We start from the raw sequence: 24,294 nt of genomic DNA on the forward strand, positions 1-24,294 counted from the left end.
TTAAAGAATGCAAGTCTAAAAATCATCGATTGCCATTTTGTGAAGAGGTTGTTTCATTTTGCCCATGGACAGATTTGTATGCTTTGCCTTTTGTTTGCTCATTATAGACTGAAATGTTGATGCTTAAAGTAATTGTTAAGGGGAATGAGGCTATTTTAGAATGCATTGTTTGTCGACTTCAAAGTATGACAAATCCACAAACTATCCGCATAAGGGCCATAACTTATTTTGGGTTTTGCACAGAAGCTAGTAAAGGTAGAAAATCTGCTGGAAAACCTGTTTCTGGGATGGCTCTGAACTCCCTCCGAAGTAGGGATAGTAATATATATGAACACGTTTGTCTCAACTATGTTTATACATAGATTTTTCTGTGTTGGTCTACAATTAGATGTCATTGAAGTCATAATGTTTTTGTTTTATAAGATTGACGCAGTGAAAGTCCCTTTTGCATATTTATTGCAAGTCGCTTCCCTTGGCCTGCTGATTAATCCCAACCTTTAACCCTTTTCTCTTTCTGTCTCGCTCCCATCTCACTGTCCTTCATCACTCTAGGTTATGCAATGGTCTCAGCAGCTCATCCAGATCTCCAGGTGCTTGTGTCCCTCTCTCGCGTGTTCGGCCTCTCTTCCCTCTCCTCCACGGCTGAGGCGGCTCTGATTTCCCTCCTGGTCAGCGCTGCATAAAGAGGCCAAGATTGCCAAGATCTGCCCCGTGGCGAGCATGACGGCCACCACGCGTGGCTCTCCGGTGGGGGGCAATGACAGCCAGGGCCAGGCGCCTGATGCTCAGAGCCAACCTCCGTTGCCACAGAATCAGGTAAGCAACAGATGAAATATGTAATTGTATTAGCTCCAGGTTCCAACTTTGGTCATCATAAATACAGACCGCAATCAAAATGTTTTTATATCACTACACTGTGTCCGTGTCTGTTTTTATTCTATTGTTTGTTTTTTTTATTATTGTGCCGCGTGTCTGCTTGTGCGATGCGATTTTGTAGGTTCAACCATTGTTTTGTCTGCAAGGTCAAACGCTGTCTCTTAGACAACTTATTCAAATTGGACAATCTTGGGTTGCGTTTGTATTCTCTGACTCAAACGTCCTCTTTGAACATGATACATTTTCATCTCACTCCCAAAAGGTAATGTGCACTTTCAACTTGATGCCTGTCGTTCATGCACGCTGATTCGTTCAATGAGGATTTCATCACTTCCTCCTACTTTGCGGCTATCAATGGACTTATTCGCCTCTCCTTTTTGAGGCAGTATTAATACTCGATAATGTAAAAGCAATGTTGATAAATATCGCCCACCCCTAATGTCAATTAATGAAGACTAGGATATGATATTTAGTTGGATAGTTTATTGGTCCTTGTTGCCATTTTTCCCCATAATAATTCGGCTATGATACTATTGATAGTTTACGTTCTAAACGATTCAGGACAATTTCAAATGCCCTTCCACAATTCCAGACATTGCAGTGCAGGTTTGAACAAATACATCTTGCACCCTGCAACACACATGCACAGATGCCCAAGGGGATGAAAAGAGAGTGGTGCAGCGGGGAAGCGGAAAGAGGGGCAAAGTGAAGATGGGGCATCAATGAACAGAGCCTCCTGAGTGATGGATGTGAGGGTCTGTCTGTGTGTCTGTGTGTGTCTGTGTGCATGCGTGTGTGTCTGTCTGTGCACGCGTGTGTGTGCATGCGCACAGCAAGTGTGTGTTGATGAGCTGTGGTGATACGTGAGAGGCAAACTGTATATGTAGGTCAGCCAAGCAGGAGGAGCCTTTGCCGCACACATCGCATTTCACATTTCTCACTTTTGCATTTGTCCATGCGTCATGTTGACTCTCAATGGCGTGTTTGAGACCTGGTCTCACACCTGCCTACCGCAACATTGATCATATAAAATCATGGGGAATGCAGACTTCATATAGTCTACAGTACACAGCCAGGTATTCAAATAAGAGCCAGGTCTCATAAACTTAGTGACTAGAGATTAAAGCCAAGTATTTTTATTTTTCATTGTCAAGCTCAGACCCGCAGCCCAAATCAGCATTTGCCAAGCAGGTTTACATCAGCGAATGACATTTGCATCTTGCCTCCCCTCCAAAAAACGTGTTATAGTCAAACAGATGAAAAATCAATTTGATTAAGAAGGGTAAATGGCCTTCACTTTACAAAGCCTCAAATTCATGTATGACTGCATTTGTTTCAATGTATTTTGATTATATTTCAGACTTCATCTCCTAACTCATCTAATGAGAATTCTCCAGTGAGCCCACCCAGCGAGCATGGTCAAGGGGATGGACCTCCTCAGCTGGAGGAGGAGGAGCCCGCCTTCCCCCACACTGACCTAGCCAAGCTAGATGACATGATCAACAGGTACACAAGAAGCCTGCACTCTCTATCACGTCACACCTTCTATATGGTCCTAATATAGTCAATTTTGTGTAATGTCAACTGATAATGCACTCTAAGTATTAATATAAACCTTATAAACATACACATGTATACAAAGTGCATCTTAATGGCATGTGAGCGTATTGATGATAGAATACGAAACAGAAAAATACTCTGCCATACAGAAATTGAGTTGGTAAATAAATCTTGGTAGCACTAACTCTAATGATAATGCAACACTAATAATGCAGTATCCCTATTAATGTAGACCCTATAAACATACACCCCATTCCAAATCATGCAAGTTAATAGTCTATGCAAATGGAGTCTTTCAAGTACAATCATTTGTTTTTAATGTAGATTTTGTTTAAATGCAGTTTGAAATGATGTACATCTGGGTTATAAGGCATTTTATGGTTGTAAAGAACTGAATGGCTAGTTTCAAAACATTCAAATCATTGTCTAACAGCTGGTGACTTAAATCATACCGAGTGCCAGTTGTATAGACTATTTATAGAAATGAAAGAAACCCCCCCAATTACTTGCATAGTAATTCGGAATGCGGTGTAAAATTTAGATAAATCTCAGTGTGCAAATGAAAAAAGTAAAACATTCCATTAGCGCGATTTGGTTCTTGATAGTACAACGGCCACAAGAGGGCAACTTGGTACAGATGACTGGCATAGGCAGCCATCGCGGATACCGATACATTGGGCCGGATACTGATACTTCCCCATCTCAACTTCTCATGACTGTGAACTAGAATTGTATGACCTCACTCAACACAGGAATGGTTTGATCAATTATTGCACCGTTAAGTCAGCACTTGCTGGAATTTCTTGACAATTGTTGCTCTCCTCCTTCCCAGGCCTCGTTGGGTGGTTCCAGTTTTGCCAAAAGGAGAGTTAGAAGTCCTTTTGGAGGCTGCAATAGACCTCAGTAAAAAAGGTAGGCGGGTGCTGCACAATAATAGTTGTAAATGTGCTAATACAAATAGTACTTGTTTTTAATTGTATAAAATACAATTTTGTAGCCAGTTTGAAGTACAGTGTCATGATAAAGTTGTTGTTTTTTTTGCATAGTTTTCCAACTTTAACTTTTAAGCCCAACAAACAATTGTAAATATCAGACAATAATAGTAGTTTTTAATGGTTATTTATTAAGGGGAAACTGTTGAAAGCTTCCAGGCCCTGTGTAGGGAAAAAGTACTTGCCCTCAAAATTTATTAGCTGGTTAGGCCACCCTCGGCCGCAACAACTGAAATCAAGCATTTTGGTAACTGCAATGAGCTTTTCAAATCTTTGTGGGGATTTTTTTTCCTCCCTCACTCTTCCATTGACAATTGCATTACTTGAGCAGCATTCGAGGATTTTCAAGCGTGACATGTCTTTTAAAGAGCTTGTCTGCAATATATTTCAATCTGATTCTGGCCTTGTTCAGACTTTGACAGGGCCACCTCCAAAACCTTGATTTTTTTTTTTTAGTTTTTTTTTTTTTTTCTGTAATAAAGCTATTCAGTAGTCTCTGCTGTGCTTTTACATCATTGTCTTGCTGCAGAACAAAAGTGCACTTGAGCTTAAATTAACAAACTGCCGGCCAACATTCTCCCTCAGGATTTGAAAGAGCAGAATTCATGGTTAACATTTTATGTGTGATATTTCACAAATTGTGTTTTCTTTCTGCAGGACTGGATGTGAAGTGTGAGGCGTGTCAGAGGTTTTTCCGAGATGGTCTGACTATCTCGTTTACAAAGATTCTAACAGACGAGGCAGTCAGTGGCTGGAAGTTTGAGATTCATGTGAGTACTTTTGCAATGCTAAAGCCCGTATTTCACTGAGCCGCGAGTGTCTGCACACAAATAATGGTATTTCATTAGGGCTCCTAAAAGGTCGCTAAAAGTTGAAAATAGTTGATAACTATTAGAACTGTTGGCGAATGTCTGACAAACGTCTTTGCGACCGTTTGCTGATGACACGGTTGTAACTGCTCTACACTACCATGTGGAGGGCATTGAAAATTGACTAAATCAATCCAAAACCAATAATATTGTTAACGCATCAGGTTTGAAATTTTATGTTATCACAATCCATGTTTCCAGCGGTGTATCATCACTAACACACACCGCTTGGTGGAGCTGTGTGTGGCAAAGCTCTCTCAGGACTGGTTCCCACTACTAGAGCTTCTGGCTATGGCCACCAACCCTCATTGCAAATTCCACATCTATAATGGCACGCGGCCCTCTGAGACCGTCCCTGCCGTAGCGCAGTTGGCCGATGATGACCTTTTCGCCAGACCACCTGACCCACGTTCGCCTAAGGTATATCCACGCTAATCCTGAGTATCACCTTAGTTGTGGAATCAAAGTGTCTTATTTTGATTTCCGCAGCACATTGCACAGTCTTGACTCTCTTTTGTCAATTGCAGGGCTGGTTGGTGGACTTAATAAATAAATTTGGCACATTAAACGGGTTTCAAATGTTGCACGATCGCTTCATGAGCGGCGAAGCACTGAACGTCCAGATCATCGCTGCACTTATCAAGTAAACTTCTTGACGAGTCCGTGTTTCTCTCCATGTTCTGTCTTGACTATTCGTGTTTCTTCCTCGTTTTCATTGCAGGCCTTTTGGCCAGTGTTATGAGTTCCTCACCTTGCACACAGTGAAGAAATACTTCCTCCCTGTCATTGAAATGGTCCCCCAGTTCTTGGAGAACCTCACTGACGAGGAGCTTAAGAAAGAGGCCAAGAATGAAGCCAAAAACGACGCACTGTCCATGATAATCAAGTCTCTAAAGAGTCTTGCATCGCGCGTACCAGGGCAAGAGGAGACTGTGAAGAATTTAGAGATTTTTAGGTTAAAAATGATTCTTAGGTAAGGACAATGCATCAGAATGGAAAAGCAACACAATGTTGAAATGATCTGGTGTAAACATTTGATTTTCTTTCACCAGGTTATTGCAAATTTCTTCTTTTAATGGCAAAATGAATGCACTAAATGAAGTCAACAAAGTGATCTCCAGTGTGTCCTACTACACTCATCGGCACAACCCTGAGGAGGATGAATGGCTCACTGCAGAGCGCATGGCGGTGAGCCCACTCGCCCGATACGTACTCCATTTTGGTGTCTGTACTTAAGTTATTTATTGTGGTGCTTTAGGAGTGGATCCAGCAGAACCACATCCTTTCCATCGTCTTGAGGGACAGTTTGCACCAGCCTCAGTACGTCGAGAAACTGGAGAAGATCCTTCGCTTTGTTATCAAAGAGAAAGCTCTTACCATGCAGGATCTCGATAACATCTGGGCAGCACAGGTGGGCATCCCATTATTGTCCTGATGAGGTATTTTGTGGGAAAACTACTGCTTTAGTATACTGGAACCTCCAAGGTTCTGTTCTTCACAAAGTGGCTCCATCTTTGGTTGTAAACAAATGAGCCTTTTGGGAATATTCCATTTCATACCCAATCATGACACTCGCATTTTTCCAATTAATCTTGTTCACCTTTATGATATTCCAAACAGAAGTTTTTCTTTTCTTTTTTTTAAGGATTCATCAACTTTCCCTGTCTTTTGCGTTCAAGATTTTGTTGTTAGTTGTAGGTATCAAATTCCAAATGAGAGAATATTAAAAAAATCAATCAAATCAAGATTATAAAAATCAAGTCAAAAAATGCATCGTAAAGAAAAAAACAAGTCAGAAGTGTAACGAAAATTTGTTATAAAAACCTAGACAAAGAACAGCAGAGACTGACCCACAAAATCCCTGCTTTTTAATCAAAACTCACTATATCATTGATAAATCTTTGTATATTTAAGGGTAATTCTTCCCCCCCTCTTCTTCTGTGTGCAGGCAGGGAAACATGAGGCTATTGTGAAAAATGTCCATGACCTCCTGGCCAAGCTAGCATGGGATTTTTCCCCTGAGCAGCTTGATCATCTATTTGACTGTTTCAAGGTGAGTCAAAGTCTTCATTATTTGATGTGCAGAAGCCATTAGACTGATGTAATTATTTACCTTTTTTAAATGCGTGAGCGTATATAATTTCTTTTCATCCAAGAATGTTTGGGATTTTGTTTTGTAAATGTCCTGGTGGTAAAATTCACTGGATACCATCAACAGACATCACTAACCGTTTGATGTGCAGGCAAGCTGGACGAACGCCAGCAAGAAACAGCGTGAGAAACTGCTGGAGCTTATCCGCCGCCTGGCCGAGGATGACAAGGACGGCGTGATGGCCCACAAGGTCCTCAATCTGCTGTGGAACCTGGCCCACAGCGATGACGTGCCTGTAGATATAATGGACCAAGCTCTGAGCGCTCACATCAAAATATTAGATTACAGCTGCTCACAGGCAAGTTTTTACGTTCTTATCTCTATCGGTGTGAAATGTTGTATAAAGAGATACAATTTTACAGTAGTATTAGTATGCCATTTTTGCCGACTCAAATTTATGGTACGATACTATTAGAATGCATGGCGTCTCATGACATTTACAGTGATAAGATTTGGAGACATTCCCACTGACTGTGCTCTTTGTATTCATAGGACCGAGACACCCAGAAGATCCAGTGGATCGATCGCTTCATTGAGGAGTTGCGAACCAATGACAAATGGGTGATTCCCGCCTTGAAACAAATCAGAGAAATCTGTAGCCTTTTTGGAGAAGCTCCACAGAATTTAAGGTGAGCTCATGGTTGACATCCACTGCAGTTAACACACAACCACAAACTCCGCTTCCAATCGGTCAGACTTTGGAGCTGTAATGCTTGTGGTCTTTTTCCTTCTAAAAATATATGTAGTCTGCATGCCTGTTGTTTTTTCAGAAAGAAAATGCGAATTAACATGCAAATGAATTTAGTGGGGTAAGTTGAATTGCAGCACGAGGGTTCTACCTGCTTCTCCACTGGCCAATATTGCAGCTTTTCTCTTTGACATGTTAATGACATACATTTCTCTTGGGCTCCATCTCAAGTGATCATATTAACAATTCGATTTTTGAACCCCCAATTGCATCTTGAATGCTACAGGTACAGCGTAACCTCAAGTTACAGATGAGCCTTTTTATGAACTTTTCAACTTACGCACAAAACTTTTGCTGCGTACGTACGTTTTGTTATGCCAACTGTCTCAGCATAGATGAGCAGACGTTTATCATTATTCTTAATCAGACCTCAGGATGACTTAAGGGTTACTGTTGGCTGTAAATCCCCAAACATCACATAAAACTTGATGTCTCAGTCGAAGCAAATAGAAAGCCGTGTGTGTGAAGCCAGAATTTAAGATTGCACACACACGCGCTGCTTTCAATCAAGTTTAACAGCAACCGCCTAGATTTTGGATTAACATGGCAAAAAAGATTTGACAGTGCGTATGATATGTTGGCTAGAGTAATAGTTATTGTGTTGTATTCAAGCATCTCTGAAAATTTGGGAGGGGTGGGTGGGGTGATAGTTTTAACATGTAAAACTGTTTCTGTTCACTGTAGCAAGCTTGTATGCATAGCTGGACTGGAAGTTCTGCCTACGCACACACAATCACAATTCAAACCATCTAGATTTCTGATTCATGTGGCTAAGTAGACATACTTCCCTGGATCATTTACACAATGTAGACTAAAGGGATAAAAAGTCTAAATCTGAATAAGATGTTTTTATTTTCATTTTATGCAGGAACTGTTGTCCTTCTCCCCTCATCACGCAATAAGCATTTACACTTTACTGTGTCTTCATGAAGTATATTTTCATTTTTATATTGTACTTTATATTTCAACCACATACTGATTCAAATTACAAAATATATTTTTCAGAACATTAAGTATAACATATTTTGGGGATGGAACAGCTTTATTGCCTTTTCATTCATTTCAATGGGAAAAAAGTTACCACGATTTACGAGAGTTACCAATGATGTCACGGTACGAATTAAGGTCGTAGTAACTTGAGGCATCACTTTTCTTGTGCTCCAGTCGACAAAGGTTTGTCCCCCCCCAAAAAATTTAATAACATGAAAGGTGAACCTGTGAACCTGTAATGTAATTTGTGACCCACCTTTCCTGTTTGTACAGTATTGACCACATGCATCATACCAAACACCTAAAATCTAACAATCAGACAGAATGACGCAAGATGATTTGAGATGGAGCTCCACAATCCTTGCGGCCAGCATTCATTTCTTCTTGCCTTGCACCCATTTAATTTATTTGATGTCACGGACGTATAGAGATTACAGCAGAACACAGGTTGCAGTTTAATTTGAAAAATGTTGAAACACTGTTGTGACCTTGTCTAGGATCTCAACATGAGCTGTCTCTTTGAGATCATTGTGTAGACTGGCAGAACCCTAACCCAGAACACCAGAGTTCAGTTAATCTGAAGGAGAACACCTTTTTCTCCATAGATGCTGCTGTTTTAATTAGCAACAGAATTCAAGAAGGTTTAAGAAGTTTGCATCTGAAACGCAGCATTTATGAACAGAGATTGCACTTAGTCACCCTTTTTTCTAATGGGAAAATTGTCACTTTCAGGAGGTGTTTTTGTTTTAAGTGGTTGAAGCACACGGCGCCAAGTTGGACTGGAGTGTTTGTTGGGGGTTCACACTGGTATTTGGGGCAATTGAGTATTTCCTGAATTTCCTAGTTCAGCTTGAGCCTAGCCAGTTCCGGTTAAGCGCTAATGAGCTAATAATGATGACAGATTGCTGTATTGTTCTCACATGGTTCTTGTTATTTCAAGGTTGCAAGTCAGGAAATAAGTATTGTTGTGACCTTTGACAGATTTGCTTGTTACACAGATATTCCAAAATCTTCCTGTTTTGAACATCTTTTGCGCTGCAGATTAATACCAATACAAAATGAGCTGATTGCTGGCATTTTCCTTGCCCCTGTATTGCCAGTCCTTTTTGTTTCACTGCTCAATATTTTTGTCCTGGTTGTGCTCTTCTATATCTATTACTTTTCTTCTCTTGACATTGTAGTCAAACCCAGAGGAATCCACATGTGTTTTACCGGCATGACCTTATCAACCAGCTGCAAAACAACCACGCTCTAGTTACGCTGGTGGCTGAGAACCTGTCGGCCTACATGGAGACAATGCGACAATTCTCCAAAGGTAGACATTGGGAAGATAAGATCTAAAAGTTTAATAATCAGATGGACCCATCATTTGTATGTTTTTAAATGATTGCAGAAGAACAGGCAGAGTTTGACCCTCAGATAGTCCGACCAGGAAGCCGCTACAGCCATGTCCAGGAAGTGCAAGAACGACTTAACTTCCTGAGGTACTGAATGATACTGAAATACAAAGGTAGTCAAAGGATTGCAAAGTTTGATGTTACTTCCAATCGCCACTAACTATTTTTTTTTTTGGTGCCAGGTTCCTTCTTAAAGATGGCCAGCTGTGGCTCTGTGCCCCTCAGGCCAAGCAGATTTGGAAGTGTCTGGCTGAGACTGCAGTCTTCCTCTGTGACCGCGAGGCCTGCTTCAAATGGTACCGTTGACTTTGATCCTGCCTTTTTGTGTATTCCACACTGAAATGTTTTGAACACCATTCCAAATGCCACATTGCAGGTACTCCAAACTTATGGGCGATGAACCTGACCTGGACCCAGACATCAACAAGGACTTCTTTGAGAATAATGTCCTGCAACTTGACCCGTCCCTGTTGACGGAGAATGGCATGAAGTGCTTCGAGAGGTTCTTTAAGGCCGTCAACTGCAGGGAGGGCAAACTGGTTGCCAAACGTAGGGCCTACATGATGGACGACCTGGAACTCATTGGGCTAGACTACCTTTGGAGGGTGAGAAGTGCACATTGCATGCCTGTCCTTATTAGTCCACTACTACCTCATATCTCTGAATCAGCTTGGGCTAATTGCATTTGATTTTGCTATGGTGCACAGCGGCGCACGCGTTATTTACCCCACTTCTGCAATAATGCTTGCGGAATATACTGTTGTCATACCCTTCTTTGAAAAAATGCAATATATTTACTATTTTATTTTTTTGTTTTAGGTGGTAATTCAAGGAAGCGATGACATTGCGAGCAGAGCCATTGACTTGTTGAAGGAGATCTACACCAATCTTGGACCAAAATTACAAGTCAATCAGGTACACTATAGAACTCTGTCCAAACTTGTGATTTTCAGGTTACAGGTCATCTTCTCTTCTCTAATGACAAGGTACTTGACATGATGTAATCGCAGGTGGAAATTCATGAAGATTTTATCCAGTCATGTTTTGACCGTCTGAAGGCCTCCTACGACACCCTGTGTGTGTTGGATGGAGATAAAGATAGCATAAACTGTGCCCGCCAGGAGGCAATCCGCATGGTGCGTGTTCTTACTGTGCTCAAGGAGTACATCAATGAATGTGACAGTGATTACCATGAAGAGAGGACCATCCTGCCCATGTCCAGGTAGAATCACAAGCCTCAGCTCTTCAATAATTCGGAGAGTCCATTCTTAAATGTTTTCATTTCTCTTTCAGAGCGTTCCGGGGAAAACATATCACGTTGATCGTGCGCTTCCCTAACCAGGGGCGCCAAGTGGATGACCTGGATATCTGGTCACATACCAATGACACAATTGGCTCTGTGCGCCGCGGCATCTTAAATCGCATCAAAGCGAACGCCGCACATACCAAGATAGAGCTCTTCATTGGAGGGGAGGTGGTTGACCCTGCTGATGACAGGAAGCTTATTGGACAACTGAACTTGAAAGACAAAACGGTAACTTTCAACATTGTAATTTCGTTTTGTCTTGGGATGCCTTTCTTAGATGGACTGTGATGTAATCGACATTGCCTAGGACAGAGTTTCAAAGATTCAATTCACGGGAATTATTTCAATCCTGATAGTTATCTTGCAAAGAAAAGACTCGTGGCATACAGCAAGCTCGTTGGCCATTCTCCTATGGCACTCTGTTGCCAGCGAGCTGCGAGTGTGCGAAAGTCCCCCAACAGACTGGACTGGATTTTGCACGTACAAGGCATTCTGGCAAAAAAAATAAAATGTTTTTTCTGGCTTTAGTTATCTCCAAGAGAAATGGAGCAAAGTGGAAAAACTTGAGGCAGACAGTCAGGACCCACACATTTTAGTATGGTCGTGTTGGTCTACTACAACGCTATTTGTTAAATACGCTGTTATCACAAAGATCTTAAATGCAGAGCAATTTTACGTGCTTTAGTAGGTGCAACAGTCATCCAATGGATTCAACAGTTCACTTTTAACATCAGGAACTAAAGAAATCAGCGACTACCTGTTAATTGCTCTGAATGCGAAAAGGGAGTTGTCAGGGCAGCTGCAATATGAGGAGATTCAGTATTTTCTTATAAAACAGTGTTGTTAGTGATTTTGTCATCTTTCTTTAGCTGATCACAGCCAAGCTAACTCAGGTGAGCACCAACATGCCCTCCAGCCCGGAGAGCTCGTCCGACTCTTCCACCGGCTCACCAGGGAACCACGGCAACCACTATGGCGATGGGCCTAATCCTGAAGTGGAGAGCTGTCTTCCCGGCGTGGTGAGTTTCAACATGGTCATATTTTAGAGTTGCATCACAAATTGAAGTTTGAATGTCATTGTATTTTAAGAGCATCTCTCGAAGTGACTTTTCTGTTTTGCAGATCATGTCGCTGCACACGCGGTACATCTCCTTCCTGTGGCAGGTGGCTGACCTGGGCTGCCAACTCAACATGCCCCTACTTAGAGATGGAGCCAGAGTTCTCATGAAACTCATGCCTCCAGGTGCTTCTTCTACTGTGCTTTCATTGTGGGGCTGCCTTTTCAGTTGAGGGAAGCTTAACTGCTGCACTGCTTGTGTGTGTGTGTTTTTTTTTTACTACAGATAACAAAACTGTGGAGAACCTGCGTGCTGTGTGTTTAGACCATGCCAAGCTCGGAGAAAACAGCCTCAGCCCTTCACTGGACTCCCGTTTCTTTGGCCCCTCACCCTCACAAGTGCTCTACCTCATTGAGGTACAACCAGGGCTACTCATTGACCTCAGGGACAACTAGCAAATAACCATAACAGATGCTCAACTCATTTTTTGAGATTGACAAACAGATCAGGAAATATTGAAAAATGACTTATGCAATTATGTTGTGTGGTTGACAATATATTATAAGCGTTTGGGCTTTAAATGTTTTTATGGCTTTTTAAAATAATTTGCTATTTTTAGATTTGCACTACATAGCAGATCAACTTTTGTAATGATTTCTGCCTCTCTTCCAGGTCGTGTATGCTTTGCTGATGCCTGCCAGCGCCACTTTGGGCGAGGATGCTAGTGACTTTCAGTACAACTTCCTGAAGAGCGGTGGCTTGCCACTGGTGTTGAGCATGCTCACCCGGAATAATTTCCTGCCGTCAGCCGACATGGAGACACGGCGCGGGGCTTACCTCAATGCACTGAAAATCGCCAAGCTCCTCCTTACCGCTGTAGGATTTGGTCATGTGAAAGCTGTGGCAGAGGCTTGCCAGCCCACCGCTGAGGGAAATATCCCTGTTTCCCCGGTTAGCCTACAAATAGAACATTTTGAAAATGTTTCCCTAAATGTTCTGGTAGAAAGTTTACTGATGATAATCTTACTTCACTCTCCAATTCCCAACAGATTAATCAGGCTACTCACGATCAGGCTCTGGTGCTGCAGAGTGCCCTGCAAAACATTCCAAATCCTGCCTCAGAATGTATGCTGCGCAATGTAGCCATCCGCCTGGCACAGCAGATTTCTGATGAGGTAACTACAAATGTATTTTATCTCAGATTTGAAGATTATTTTCTCCAGATGCTATGTTTCAGCTCCTTCCACAGATGTTCAATACGATTTTAGATCAGGGCTCGCAGAAGGACACTTCAGACTGTCCAATTCTTTGCAATTCTTGGGTGTTTTAGATGTTATGGGTCATTATCCTGTTGCAAAACCCCATCCCCTGCGACTGAGCTCAAGCTGACACAGGGCAGCCATTTTCTCTCTAGCTGATTATCCGAGAAGCTTTGTGGGTTTTTATTCCGCTCCCTTAAATGTTGTGTTGCTTCCCATGAAGTCCACTTTGACTCAACTGGGACAATCTGATGTACCTTGACCTTGGAGATCACTTTTAATTTGTATGGAGGTTGTCCTGGGCTCTATTTTTACCATTTGTGTTATGAGCTTGTGATCAGTTTTCCCCTTGCGGCCCACATGAAGGTTGGCAATAGTCCCGTAGATGAGATTTCTGAACAGGAATATTTGAGATGGTCTTACAACCTTTAACTTCAGTGTGCGGTCTATATTTGTGTCTTACCTCCCGAGCCAACTCTTTCACAGTCTCTACTCCGTGAGTGTGGTACAAACCAACATTGTCACCAACATTGCCTCAAAGTGATAACTTCTCGTCCTTAAAAGGTTGACTGACTATCAAGACTAATGTGATGCTAATTAGATGATGCTACATTTGGATTTATTTCCACTGTTGTAAATTGTCTTACTGTGTATATTAATGGATTTTGTCATGGCACTTTCAGAATTTTTTTCAGACATCAAAGTCTATTCCAGACATCTGTGTCATCAGAGAGGTACAGAAAATAGTGTGGGCCTCAGGCTGTGGCACGGTGCAGCTTGTCTTTAGTTCTAATGAAGATATCAGCAAGATATACGAGAAGGTAAATATCTATGAATGGCTGAGAACTTTACGATGGCAGTTGTTGTTGGGTTTTTTTAATTTTGTTTTTCCTTATCAGACGAACGCAGCTAAGGAGCCAGACGAAGAAGACGAGCAGGTGTGTTGCGAGGCCTTGGAAGTGATGACATTATGTTTTGCCTTGATGCCCACAGCCCTTGACACCCTCAGTAAGGAGAGGGCATGGCAAACCTTCATTATTGACTTGCTGCTACACTGCCACAGCAAGTAAGTGCGCTGCGCCACTGTGTTGGATATGTTAAGCATAGATGACTAAGCAGCAGCAGCAGCAAAGGTTGACATTTGCAGTTTTTATAGCATGGTTTTCTGTACCTTTGACAGATCAGTGCGTCAGATGGCCCAGGAGCAGTTTTTCCTCATGGCAACCAGGTGTTGCATGGGCCACAGACCCCTCCTTTTCTTTATTACCCTCCTTTTCACTGTTCTGGGGGTGAGTAACACAAAACGACATGCTCTTTTCCCAGCTGATTACATCTAACTTTCCTCGCCTGCATACAGACCACCGCTAAGGAGCGAGCTAAACACGCCGGGGACTACTTCACTTTGCTCCGGCATCTCTTGAACTATGCCTACAACAGCAACATCAACCTGCCGAATGCCGAGGTGCTGCTCAACAATGAGATTGACTGGCTCAAAAGGATAAGGGTAGGCAATACTTTGTTTTTTGCGCTTAGCATGGGATTCATTTTTGTAGTGTGTCGCCATTGTCAATGTGAGGTGATGTTACTGGTCTTGCATCTTCTAGGATGAAGTCAAGAGGACAGGCGAGACCGGTGTGGAAGAGACCATCTTGGAAGGCCACATTGGTGTCACCAAGGAGCTTCTTGCCTTCCAGACTCCTGAGAAGAAGTATTACATTGGCTGTGAGAAAGGAGGTGCTAACCTCATCAAGGTACACTTGATGCACATCGTTCCATTTGCATTTTATGCCTGTGGGATTAAGGGAAGGATTTTTACATCTGTCGATGTAGAACGCCACTGTTCTTCCATCCTGATGTGATAAAACAACGATTGCTGTCCAACAATTATTACATCGTTGCTAAAATTCCTTTTGTTCATCATCAGGAGCTGATTGACGACTTCATCTTCCCGGCGTCAAACGTTTACCTGCAGTACATGAAGAGTGGCGAGTTCCCCACGGAGCAGGCCATTCCAGTGTGCAGCGCCCCAGCCTCCATCAACGCTGGCTTTGAGCTCCTGGTCGCGCTTGCTGTCGGCTGTTTCCGCAACCTCAAGCAGATCGTCGACACGCTCACGGACATGTACTATTTGGGTAGGTCATTGGTTTAAAAGAGGCTTTTCCCTGCTTCTTTCTCCCCAAGATCTAAACCCTAATTGCAGATATTGCAATATCTACAAACGAACGCAAAGAGAAGAAGCCACAAGTATGTGCCTGCTTTTGAAACGACAATCTTCCACATCTCTCTCCAGGCGGTGAAACGTTAACAGAGTGGGAATACCTGCCTCCTGTGGGCCCACGGCCAAATAAAGGCTTTGTGGGTCTGAAGAACGCTGGGGCCACATGTTACATGAACTCTGTAATTCAGCAGCTGTACATGATTCCTCCCATTCGCCACGGCATCCTGGCCATCGAGGGCACGGGAACCGATGTGGACGATGACATGTCAGGCGATGAGAAGCAGGAGAATGAGGTATTGACAGTACATTATAGTTGAATGGCCAAATATGGCGTTGTAGAATTGCTTAACTTTTGTTCCAACAGACGAACGTGGATCCTCGTGATGAAGTGTTCAGCTATCACCACCAGTTTGACGATAAGCCTGCCAGTAAAGCAGAAGACCGGAAGGAGTACAACATTGGAGTTTTGCGTCACCTGCAGGTCATTTTTGGCCACCTGGCTGCTTCCAGACTGCAGTACTACGTCCCAAGAGGCTTTTGGAAGCAATTCAGGTATGTCATTTGGTCATTTCCACTGGTTTGATTTGGAGAGGTGACGTACGTTCTATTTGTGGTCCTGCAGGTTATGGGGTGAACCTGTGAATCTAAGAGAACAGCATGACGCTTTAGAGTTTTTCAATTCTTTGGTGGATAGTTTGGATGAAGCACTGAAGGCCTTGGGTCATCCCGCTATGCTTAGCAAAGTGCTAGGAGGCTCTTTTGCCGATCAGAAGATCTGTCAGGGATGCCCTCACAGGTGAGTATTGTTTTTGCATCTCGAAGAATGTGACCATGCCTTCTACAATCATGCGACACTTTTTGAATAAACATCCAACGTCAGATAAGCGTCATTATTGGTACAATTAGTTTTTTTTCTTTCTTATAACTTGACCCACACAAAACATTTCCACTGCCCATCAGTTTAGAAGATTAACTTGTTGGCAAGGAATTAGGCAGAAACTGTTGCTCTCTTGTGTGGAACAACTCTTGTTACATGTTGAATCCTACACAATGTCAAATTCTATGGGATTGTGATGCAAACGCAAAAAAAACAAAACCAAAAGAAATCTATTTGCTCTGTTTTCAGATATGAGTGTGAGGAGTCATTCACAACACTTAATGTAGACATCAGAAATCACCAGAACCTTTTGGACTCAATGGAGCAGTACGTCAAAGGAGATCTCCTTGAGGGAGCCAACGCGTACCACTGTGAAAAGTGTAATAAGAAGGTAAGATAAGAATTAGAAGAAGGAGAGCACCGGTTTGTTTTTAATGTATAAAATGGTTGTGATGTAATGGGCAGATTTGTAATGCATCAATTTGTTTTTTATTTTGGTGGGGGTCTTCTTGTTAAGGTGGACACAGTCAAGCGACTTCTGATCAAGAAGCTGCCGCCGGTCCTTGCTATCCAACTGAAGCGCTTTGACTATGATTGGGAGCGGGAATGTGCCATCAAGTTCAATGACTACTTTGAGTTTCCGAGGGAGTTGGACATGGAGCCATACACAGTAGCGGGCGTGGCCAAGATTGAGGGCGATGATGTCAACCCGGAGAGCCAAGTGATCCAGCAGAATGAGCCCTCTGAACCCACTCCTGTGGGCAGCTCCAAGTACCGTTTGGTGGGGGTGCTGGTCCACTCGGGCCAGGCCAGCGGCGGACATTACTACTCATACATCATCCAAAGGAATGGAGGCGATGGTGAAAAGAACCGCTGGTACAAGTTCGATGACGGCGACGTGACGGAATGCAAGATGGATGACGAGGAGGAGATGAAGAACCAGTGCTTTGGCGGCGAATACATGGGCGAGGTGTTTGATCACATGATCAAAAGGATGTCATACCGAAGACAGAAACGATGGTGGAATGCCTACATCCTTTTCTATGAGCGCATGGACTCCCTAGACAAGGACAGTGAGCTTGTCAAGTACATCTCCGAGTTGACCATCTCCACTGCGAAGCCGCATCAGGTCAAGATGCCTGGTGTAATCGAGTGCAGCGTCCGCAAGCAGAACGTCCAATTTATGCACAACCGAATGCAATACAGCCTGGAATATTTCCAGTTCATTAAGAAACTTCTGACCTGTAACAGTGTCTATTTAAACCCTCCTCCAGGTATGTGTTTTGTCTGAGCACTGCTTAATCATCATCACAACACCAATAGGAACTTTACATTTACAATGTGGCTTCATAAGGTGTTCGCTCCATGTTAGCTCAAAAAGCGGCTGTCCCTTTAATGGACACCACCCCAGTCAGATAGATACCAACCTTTTCCCATCAGGAAAAAAAGTTCAATCTTAGTTCATAACACAATCACTGCACGATGTTGTTGATGATATTTAAATTGAACTACTGAACAAGATCTTACAGAAAGAATTGGTGGAGAGTAGCAGTAAGACCCTGTCTTTTGTTGTACAGATGATTTAAAGAAAAAGAAAATTCCTCAGATAGCCTCATCCAACCAGGCCTCATTTTTTTTATGGTGGCTGTAATTGCATCACACCATCATCATGTGTTGCAGTAAAAAAGTTTACTGCAGTACATGTGGCTGTCATCTGTAAAGCTGAAGTTTTGAGATAACACCGCATTGACTTTTTAGTCAAAACTTGAACAAACACAACAAATGTATTGTTTTATTTGGCTTTGTTAAACTGTTTTCCCAAATGCTTTAAATCAATAGAGACCTCTGTTCCAAGCCTTGGTCTTTCTTTCTGTCAGGGCAAGACCACCTTCTGCCAGAGGCTGAGGAGATTGCTATGATCAGTGCTCAGCTGGCTGCTCGGTTCCTCTTTAGCACAGGCTTCCACACCAAGAAAGTAGTCAGGGGTCCTGCCAGTGATTGGTAAGCAGCCTTTTTGTTTTTTCTCGCTCCATTTTATCCTCCTTTAAACGTGCCTTCTCCATTATAAGGTATGACGCCCTTTGCATCCTGCTGAGACATAGTAAGAATGTACGCTACTGGTTTGCACACAACGTCCTGTTTGCCTACCCCAACCGCTTCTCCGAATACCTCCTGGAGTGCCCGAGCGCTGAGGTGCGTGGCGCCTTCGCCAAGCTCATAGTTTTCATCGCTCACTTCTCGCTGCAAGACGGCCCCTGTCCCTCCCCCACTGCCTCGCCCGGAACATCTGCTCAGGTTTAGCTTTTTGTTCATGGCTTTTTAAGACGATTTGAGGTTTCCCCACTTGAGACGCTTGAAGTAATTTGTCGGATTTTATGTTGATCAGGGCTGTGATAACCTCAGTCTAAGTGACCACCTGTTAAGAGCTGTCCTCAACTTGCTCAGACGAGAGGTTTCCGAACACGGCCGTCACCTGCAACAGTACTTCAACCTCTTTGTCATGTATGCCAATCTTGGTAAGGAGTGTACAGCCCACCTGTCATGCACATCTGCAGGAATTTACTGTATTAATTCCTGTTAATACATTTCTTAAAATTTTCCCCCCCTCCCTCATCTGTTCTTTTCCTCCTCCGCACAAAGGCTTGGCAGAAAAGACCCAGCTGCTAAAGCTGAACGTGCCTGCCACGTTCATGCTCGTAGCGCTGGACGAAGGCCCCGGCCCCCCCATCAAGTACCAGTACGCTGAACTGGGCAAGCTCTACACGGTGGTCTCTCAACTGGTCCGCTGCTGTGACGTATCATTGCGCATGCAGTCGTCAATCAATGGTGCGTTGTCCTCCATTTTCAGCTGCCTGAATTCAGATACATATAAGTTGAACACTATGGTAGAGCTTCCCAATGAGGATCATCATCCTTGCTCAGGATATGGTGACTGACAAACCAGGCACTCTGAGCTTCTGTGCTGTGTTGCCAGAGCTTTGAGCTGAGGGGCTACTTCCACTCACACAAACACATAACATTCACAGACACATTCGAATAATTGCACCCCCTTCTATGCAGGTAACCCCCCTCTGCCTAACCCCTATGGGGACACCAACCTGACAGCCCCGGTAATGCTGGTGCAGCAGCTTGTGGCTGAGCTCTTGTTTGTGAGGACCAGCTATGTGAAGAAGATCATTGAGGACTGCAGCAACTCTGAGGAGACGGTGAAGCTTCTCCGCTTCAGCTGCTGGGAAAACCCCCAGTTTTCCTCCACTGTACTCAGTGAGCTACTGTGGCAGGTAAAACTTAACAATCATCACCACCACCAGAATTTCACGATTGGTTGCATGTGGGCTTAAATGAAGTGTTTGACTTGTGCACAGGTGGCATATTCCTATAACTATGAGTTGAGGCCTCACTTGGACTTGCTGCTACAAATCCTTCTCATTGAGGACTCCTGGCAGACTCACAGGTCAGACTTGATTGCTAAAATCGGAAATGGAAATTATTTTTCATGTACAATTTTTACCTTTGACCAATTTGACTACTTACTATGGACTGAAAATGACATCACGTGCTCAGCAAGTCAAATGCATTTTAAAGATATTTGTGCATAAAAAAGTCATCAAATTATAGATGTCACTTTTTATTGCTGATAATGGCTAAATTAAGTCAATTGTCCCATTGATTGGTAGAAGAATTGTTGGAGAAGCAACCAAAATAACAATGTTTGATAATAATGCTCTTCTCCGTGTTTTTGTGGTGTAGGATCCATAATGTTCTGAAGGGTATTCCCGATGACAGGGATGGTCTCTTTGACACCATCCAGCGTTCCAAAAACCACTATCAGAAACGGGCATACCAGTGCATCAAGTGTATGGTGGCCCTCTTCAGTAATTGCTCTGTGGCTTACCAGATCCTCCAGGTATACCTGATCCCATCATTCATAAATAATATTTTCTTCTTGCTTTGCATTGTTTATTCATGTCTGTCGTGTTCACGCAGAGTAACGGTGATCTAAAACGAAAGTGGACGTGGGCTGTAGAGTGGCTCGGCGACGAGCTAGAGAGGCGGCCATACTCCGGCAACCCGCAGTACACGTACAACAACTGGTCACCTCCGGTCCAGAGCAATGAAACGTCCAACGGTTACTTCCTGGAGCGCTCGCACAGCGCACGCATGACCCTTGCCAAGGCCTGCGAACTTTGTCCTGAGGAGGTAATGACTTGGCACACCAAACACATGTTCCAATACGCAGCGCATTCGTGCATGTATGTCACGCGCTTTTAGCATTTTGTAGGTTGGGTACTACCGAAGCAGCAGATGTAGTTAGAAGTTGTTCAAATTTCAGAAGAGAATTTTATCCGGTCAGAAATCAATTAAAACAGCTCACCCTTTGAAGTCTTTTGATCGAGGCTTCAGGAGGTCCATGATCGGAATTTTTGAGAAATCTATATTAAAATGTCAACACAAGCATGGACAATGTCAAACTAAAACGTGAAAAGCATTTTGTCAACAATTGCAATGAATATTTATGGTTTACATTTTTTTTTCAAAGGACTTTATTCCTCCAGCTTTTATTGGGACTAGTTCATATTTCACATTAGGGTATTTAAATGTCCCAAAGCTAAGGTAGGGACTAGAAATAAATTTAGTATGTGCATTTTTTGTGGATTTGTCTGCACTTTTGAAAATAAGACATAATACAACAACAAAAATCTTGTGTAGGAGATTTGAAGACCCACTGTAGTTGTTCACATTATACTCAGCAGCTATATGCTGTTTTCTAGTGGAAGTACGGTTACTGTCAAACTTTCTCTCTCAATCCTCTGTGGTGAAAATACACTTCTGGATTTACAGCCGCACCAGCTAAAATTAGAGGAAAATCACCACTCTTCTCCTCGGTGATCGTGTGTCTGGTCACATATCCCGCCGCCCAGCAAAGTGGGCCTGCACAACAGCGGTCCACAACCATTTTACTAACAAGTGTATAAGTCTATTAAACATCACAGAAATCACGAAAAATCCATAGATACACCGCACCGGACTACAAACCGTACACCGCACCGACTGCAAGCCGCAGGGTTCAAAGCTTGTGCTAAAAGTAGCGGCTTATAGTTCGGAAAATACGGTACAAGCCAGTTGTAGCCTCTGCTGTGAGGAATGATACATGAATTAAAGTGGTAGGCCTGGAGTGAAATGCATGTCGGAAAATGTCAGTCAGATGCTTTAAGTTGCTGAGTTTTGAGTAGCCATGCAAATGGGCCCCCCCCCCCCATCTCAAACCCCCAACCCCTCATTACACTGAGCGTTGTGTGTGTGATTAGTTGTATTTGTTAATGTTTAAAAGAGTTTCAGTGGAGTGACATGCTTCTTGTAATATTTCATACACAGCTCAAGTGTACTCAGGGAAGCCCAGGGAAGGTCAGTATTCCAGGCACCACGGGATATGGAAAAGGTCAAATTACTGGTGTTAAGGGTTACTGTGGTTATAAACTGACCTCCCACCCATCTTCTTTTCTTATAACTTGATTAGTCATCTGTGGCTTAAGGTACATAAAGAATGATGTGTATGAATGAAAGAGGTATTTGTGTATGTCAGTGTTGAAGTTGATTGACCAATCCCATAGTTTTAAATTAATCTCAAATATCATACGGGTGCATGCAGTCAATATATGCGTGTTGTTTTCCTGTCCTGTTTGCAGGAGCCAGATGAACAGGAAGCCCCTGACGATCAAGACTCTTCACCGCCTGAGGACACTTCTTTGTACCCACACTCTCCTGGAACTACACAGTTTCAGCAGGTAGTCACAACCAAACGGTACAGATGTACAATTTAGTTCATGATGATGGTAACAGTTTGAGGTCTAAAAATCCAATACACAAACATTTGTATGTATACAAAACTTACATTTGTATGTATACCAATTAGTGATGAATCACCTCAAAAAATCCCGAGTTCTTTTCATAACATGATTTTGTGGATGTGGTTTTAGGTTCAATCTGAATAGGTCATCAATCCTTGAACATCTTCCTCTATATTATATTTTTGTTTACTCTCTCCTCCAGAACAACCACCCACATGGGCAGCCGTACACTGGCCCCGCCGCGCAGCACATGAACAACCCTCAGCGCCCCGGCCCTGCCTCAGCTCCACCCCCGGGCCCCACGCAGGCTCCGACTCCAGTTCCAGCCCCAGGCCCCGGCGGCCCCAGCCCAGGCCCGAGAGCACAAGAGAATTCGGAGAGCACGGAAGAGATAGCCCCTGGCCCGACCCCAGCCCCCGCCTCCACCCCGGCTCCCGCCCTGCCTAAGGAATAACGCCACCTTTCCTCGAAGCCTCCTTTACCGCCTCATCCCTCCTCTGCTGTGCCTGGATCCTCTGTCGACCCGCTCTCCTTACTCCTCTGCTCTTCTTGGTTCTCAGAGCGTGGCCAGGGGGGGGGGCACAGGAGTGGAGAAAGTGAATTTGAAGAGTTCTAAATCAATAAATGAAAAAAAAAGAAAAAGAAAAAAACCAGAACTGGCGATGATGGAAGGTGTACATAATGTTAATGTTTGGTGACTGTTGGGATTGCCCAATAGCATCACTCGCTGTGCTTCGCTGTTGGGATAGAGGTTGCAGATCATACTGATGACAACAATGGATACTATACAGAAAAACATCCCTGCCCAAAAACGAAACACTTTGTTTTCGTCACCCATGTTCCGCGGTAAAAGTTTGCTCCAGCCATGGGGTGGTTTCACGGCCGTTCAACTGTAGAAGAAGATGCCGAAGAAGGACGCGTTTGTTATTCTCACCAGTATGTTGTTGTTGTTCATTAGCTCCCCCTGGCGTCAAGTTTGTTTGATGGCTGGGTGGGCTTTTACGCTGTTGGACGTGAAAAAGCAGTTAATGCAACATTTGGTCGACGAATCATTGCCTTTTTTTGGGGTTTTTGTTAATATTTTTTATGCTCAGTCAATATGCTGTAACATTTAGCATGGCTTCTCACCAGAATAGTGTAGCCCGAGCAAGGACGTTCATAACAACCTAAAAAGCTGTTCTTATTCCACATCTTCACAGGGGGTGCGTTACTCTGAGGATTTTTTGTTGTTGTTTTCTACTCATCTACAATGAGGGCAATATTTTTGAACCAATGTACGACTAAGTGGCTTTTCAATTGCACATTTAATCCTACACATTTGGCAGTGGAGTTTGGCCGGTGGGATAGACGGCTTAGGGAGGAAAAAAATCCCCCACGTCCCAACCCCAGAAAAAAAAAAATAATGCAACAGAATTGCAGCACCGGCGACCATCTTTGTGGTGTATCATAGACAGCGTGGTTTAGCTTCCGTCACCTCTGTGGAGCCGGCACCACCCATGCCATGTTGAGATGAGACCTGCTTGGGGTTCACCCACCAGTCACAACACAGGAGGTGGTGCTTAGGAATAGCAGCTGGTTAGTCACATTGCAACTAACTTGTGATTCTGTAGTAAAAAGGTAAACATAAGTAAATACTGTATTTAATTGGTAACTTGAATACGTGTTTTTTTTTCCTCTTTTTTTTTTGTCTAAAACATACCAAATACTCCTGCAAATGAAAATATTCTGCCCACCGTATTATATTTAAATATTTTGCTCTTATTTTATAGAATTTATTTTGTTGTATTTCACTAAAAAATAGAATTTGATTTAAAAGGAACATTTTTGTCCTTTTGTTATTTTTAAAGACAATATTGACTGTACAGAGTTCTAATCTGCGCCCTGTTTTTTGCCGACTTTTGTTTTGGCCATGGTGTGACATTGAATTCTGGAGCTACAGTCGCGATGTGGACTTTCACTTTGTGAGGTTTTTTTTGTGCACAGAAATATAACAAAAAAAGCATTGCGCCCTTAGCAAATAAAGAACATGGAATCTTTGTCTGTGTCATGATTATTTCTCTGCAAACCTAAAGTGGTGGAACATTTTAAGACAATAACATGGTCATTGTCAATTTATTCAGCAATTGTAGCAGTCATTGAACTT

General features: G+C 43.1%; 1 protein-coding gene across 6 annotated transcripts in view; it reads left to right on the forward strand.

Annotated features, from left to right (window-relative positions):
* The window catches only part of usp9 (ubiquitin specific peptidase 9), a 27,337-nt gene extending 3,150 nt beyond the window's left edge, over positions 1–24,187 (forward strand). For 2 of the 6 annotated variants that reach the window (XM_088382193.1, XM_088382191.1), the window contains exons 2-48: positions 553–816; positions 2,237–2,382; positions 3,269–3,348; positions 4,086–4,198; positions 4,499–4,717; positions 4,825–4,940; positions 5,019–5,270; positions 5,350–5,485; positions 5,556–5,708; positions 6,246–6,350; positions 6,541–6,747; positions 6,942–7,078; positions 7,196–7,258; positions 9,369–9,502; positions 9,581–9,671; positions 9,767–9,880; positions 9,961–10,189; positions 10,404–10,499; positions 10,595–10,806; positions 10,878–11,118; positions 11,760–11,909; positions 12,013–12,133; positions 12,234–12,364; positions 12,621–12,899; positions 12,998–13,123; positions 13,891–14,028; positions 14,107–14,273; positions 14,388–14,496; positions 14,565–14,711; positions 14,812–14,958; positions 15,132–15,339; positions 15,498–15,718; positions 15,790–15,977; positions 16,048–16,221; positions 16,552–16,693; positions 16,820–17,576; positions 18,180–18,303; positions 18,372–18,597; positions 18,689–18,818; positions 18,943–19,128; positions 19,363–19,583; positions 19,668–19,756; positions 20,053–20,209; positions 20,290–20,502; positions 21,679–21,708; positions 21,990–22,088; positions 22,354–24,187. In XM_088382193.1, coding sequence (XP_088238319.1) covers positions 721–816; positions 2,237–2,382; positions 3,269–3,348; positions 4,086–4,198; positions 4,499–4,717; positions 4,825–4,940; positions 5,019–5,270; positions 5,350–5,485; positions 5,556–5,708; positions 6,246–6,350; positions 6,541–6,747; positions 6,942–7,078; positions 7,196–7,258; positions 9,369–9,502; positions 9,581–9,671; positions 9,767–9,880; positions 9,961–10,189; positions 10,404–10,499; positions 10,595–10,806; positions 10,878–11,118; positions 11,760–11,909; positions 12,013–12,133; positions 12,234–12,364; positions 12,621–12,899; positions 12,998–13,123; positions 13,891–14,028; positions 14,107–14,273; positions 14,388–14,496; positions 14,565–14,711; positions 14,812–14,958; positions 15,132–15,339; positions 15,498–15,718; positions 15,790–15,977; positions 16,048–16,221; positions 16,552–16,693; positions 16,820–17,576; positions 18,180–18,303; positions 18,372–18,597; positions 18,689–18,818; positions 18,943–19,128; positions 19,363–19,583; positions 19,668–19,756; positions 20,053–20,209; positions 20,290–20,502; positions 21,679–21,708; positions 21,990–22,088; positions 22,354–22,605 — 7,872 coding nt within the window. In that variant the 5' untranslated portion in view covers positions 553–720 and the 3' untranslated portion in view covers positions 22,606–24,187. The remainder of the gene's footprint in view (positions 1–552; positions 817–2,236; positions 2,383–3,268; positions 3,349–4,085; positions 4,199–4,498; positions 4,718–4,824; positions 4,941–5,018; positions 5,271–5,349; positions 5,486–5,555; positions 5,709–6,245; positions 6,351–6,540; positions 6,748–6,941; positions 7,079–7,195; positions 7,259–9,368; positions 9,503–9,580; positions 9,672–9,766; positions 9,881–9,960; positions 10,190–10,403; positions 10,500–10,594; positions 10,807–10,877; positions 11,119–11,759; positions 11,910–12,012; positions 12,134–12,233; positions 12,365–12,620; positions 12,900–12,997; positions 13,124–13,890; positions 14,029–14,106; positions 14,274–14,387; positions 14,497–14,564; positions 14,712–14,811; positions 14,959–15,131; positions 15,340–15,497; positions 15,719–15,789; positions 15,978–16,047; positions 16,222–16,551; positions 16,694–16,819; positions 17,577–18,179; positions 18,304–18,371; positions 18,598–18,688; positions 18,819–18,942; positions 19,129–19,362; positions 19,584–19,667; positions 19,757–20,052; positions 20,210–20,289; positions 20,503–21,678; positions 21,709–21,989; positions 22,089–22,353) is intronic. The other 4 variants (XM_088382194.1, XM_088382195.1, XM_088382196.1 and 1 more) reach the window with 4 other exon arrangements.
* Positions 24,188–24,294: the final 107 nt, after the last annotated feature.

The sequence above is a fragment of the Syngnathus floridae genome, chromosome 8, assembly GCF_059516105.1.
Source record: "Syngnathus floridae isolate MCC-2025c chromosome 8, RoL_Sflo_1.0, whole genome shotgun sequence".
In the NCBI taxonomy this organism is placed as follows: domain Eukaryota; kingdom Metazoa; phylum Chordata; class Actinopteri; order Syngnathiformes; family Syngnathidae; genus Syngnathus; species Syngnathus floridae.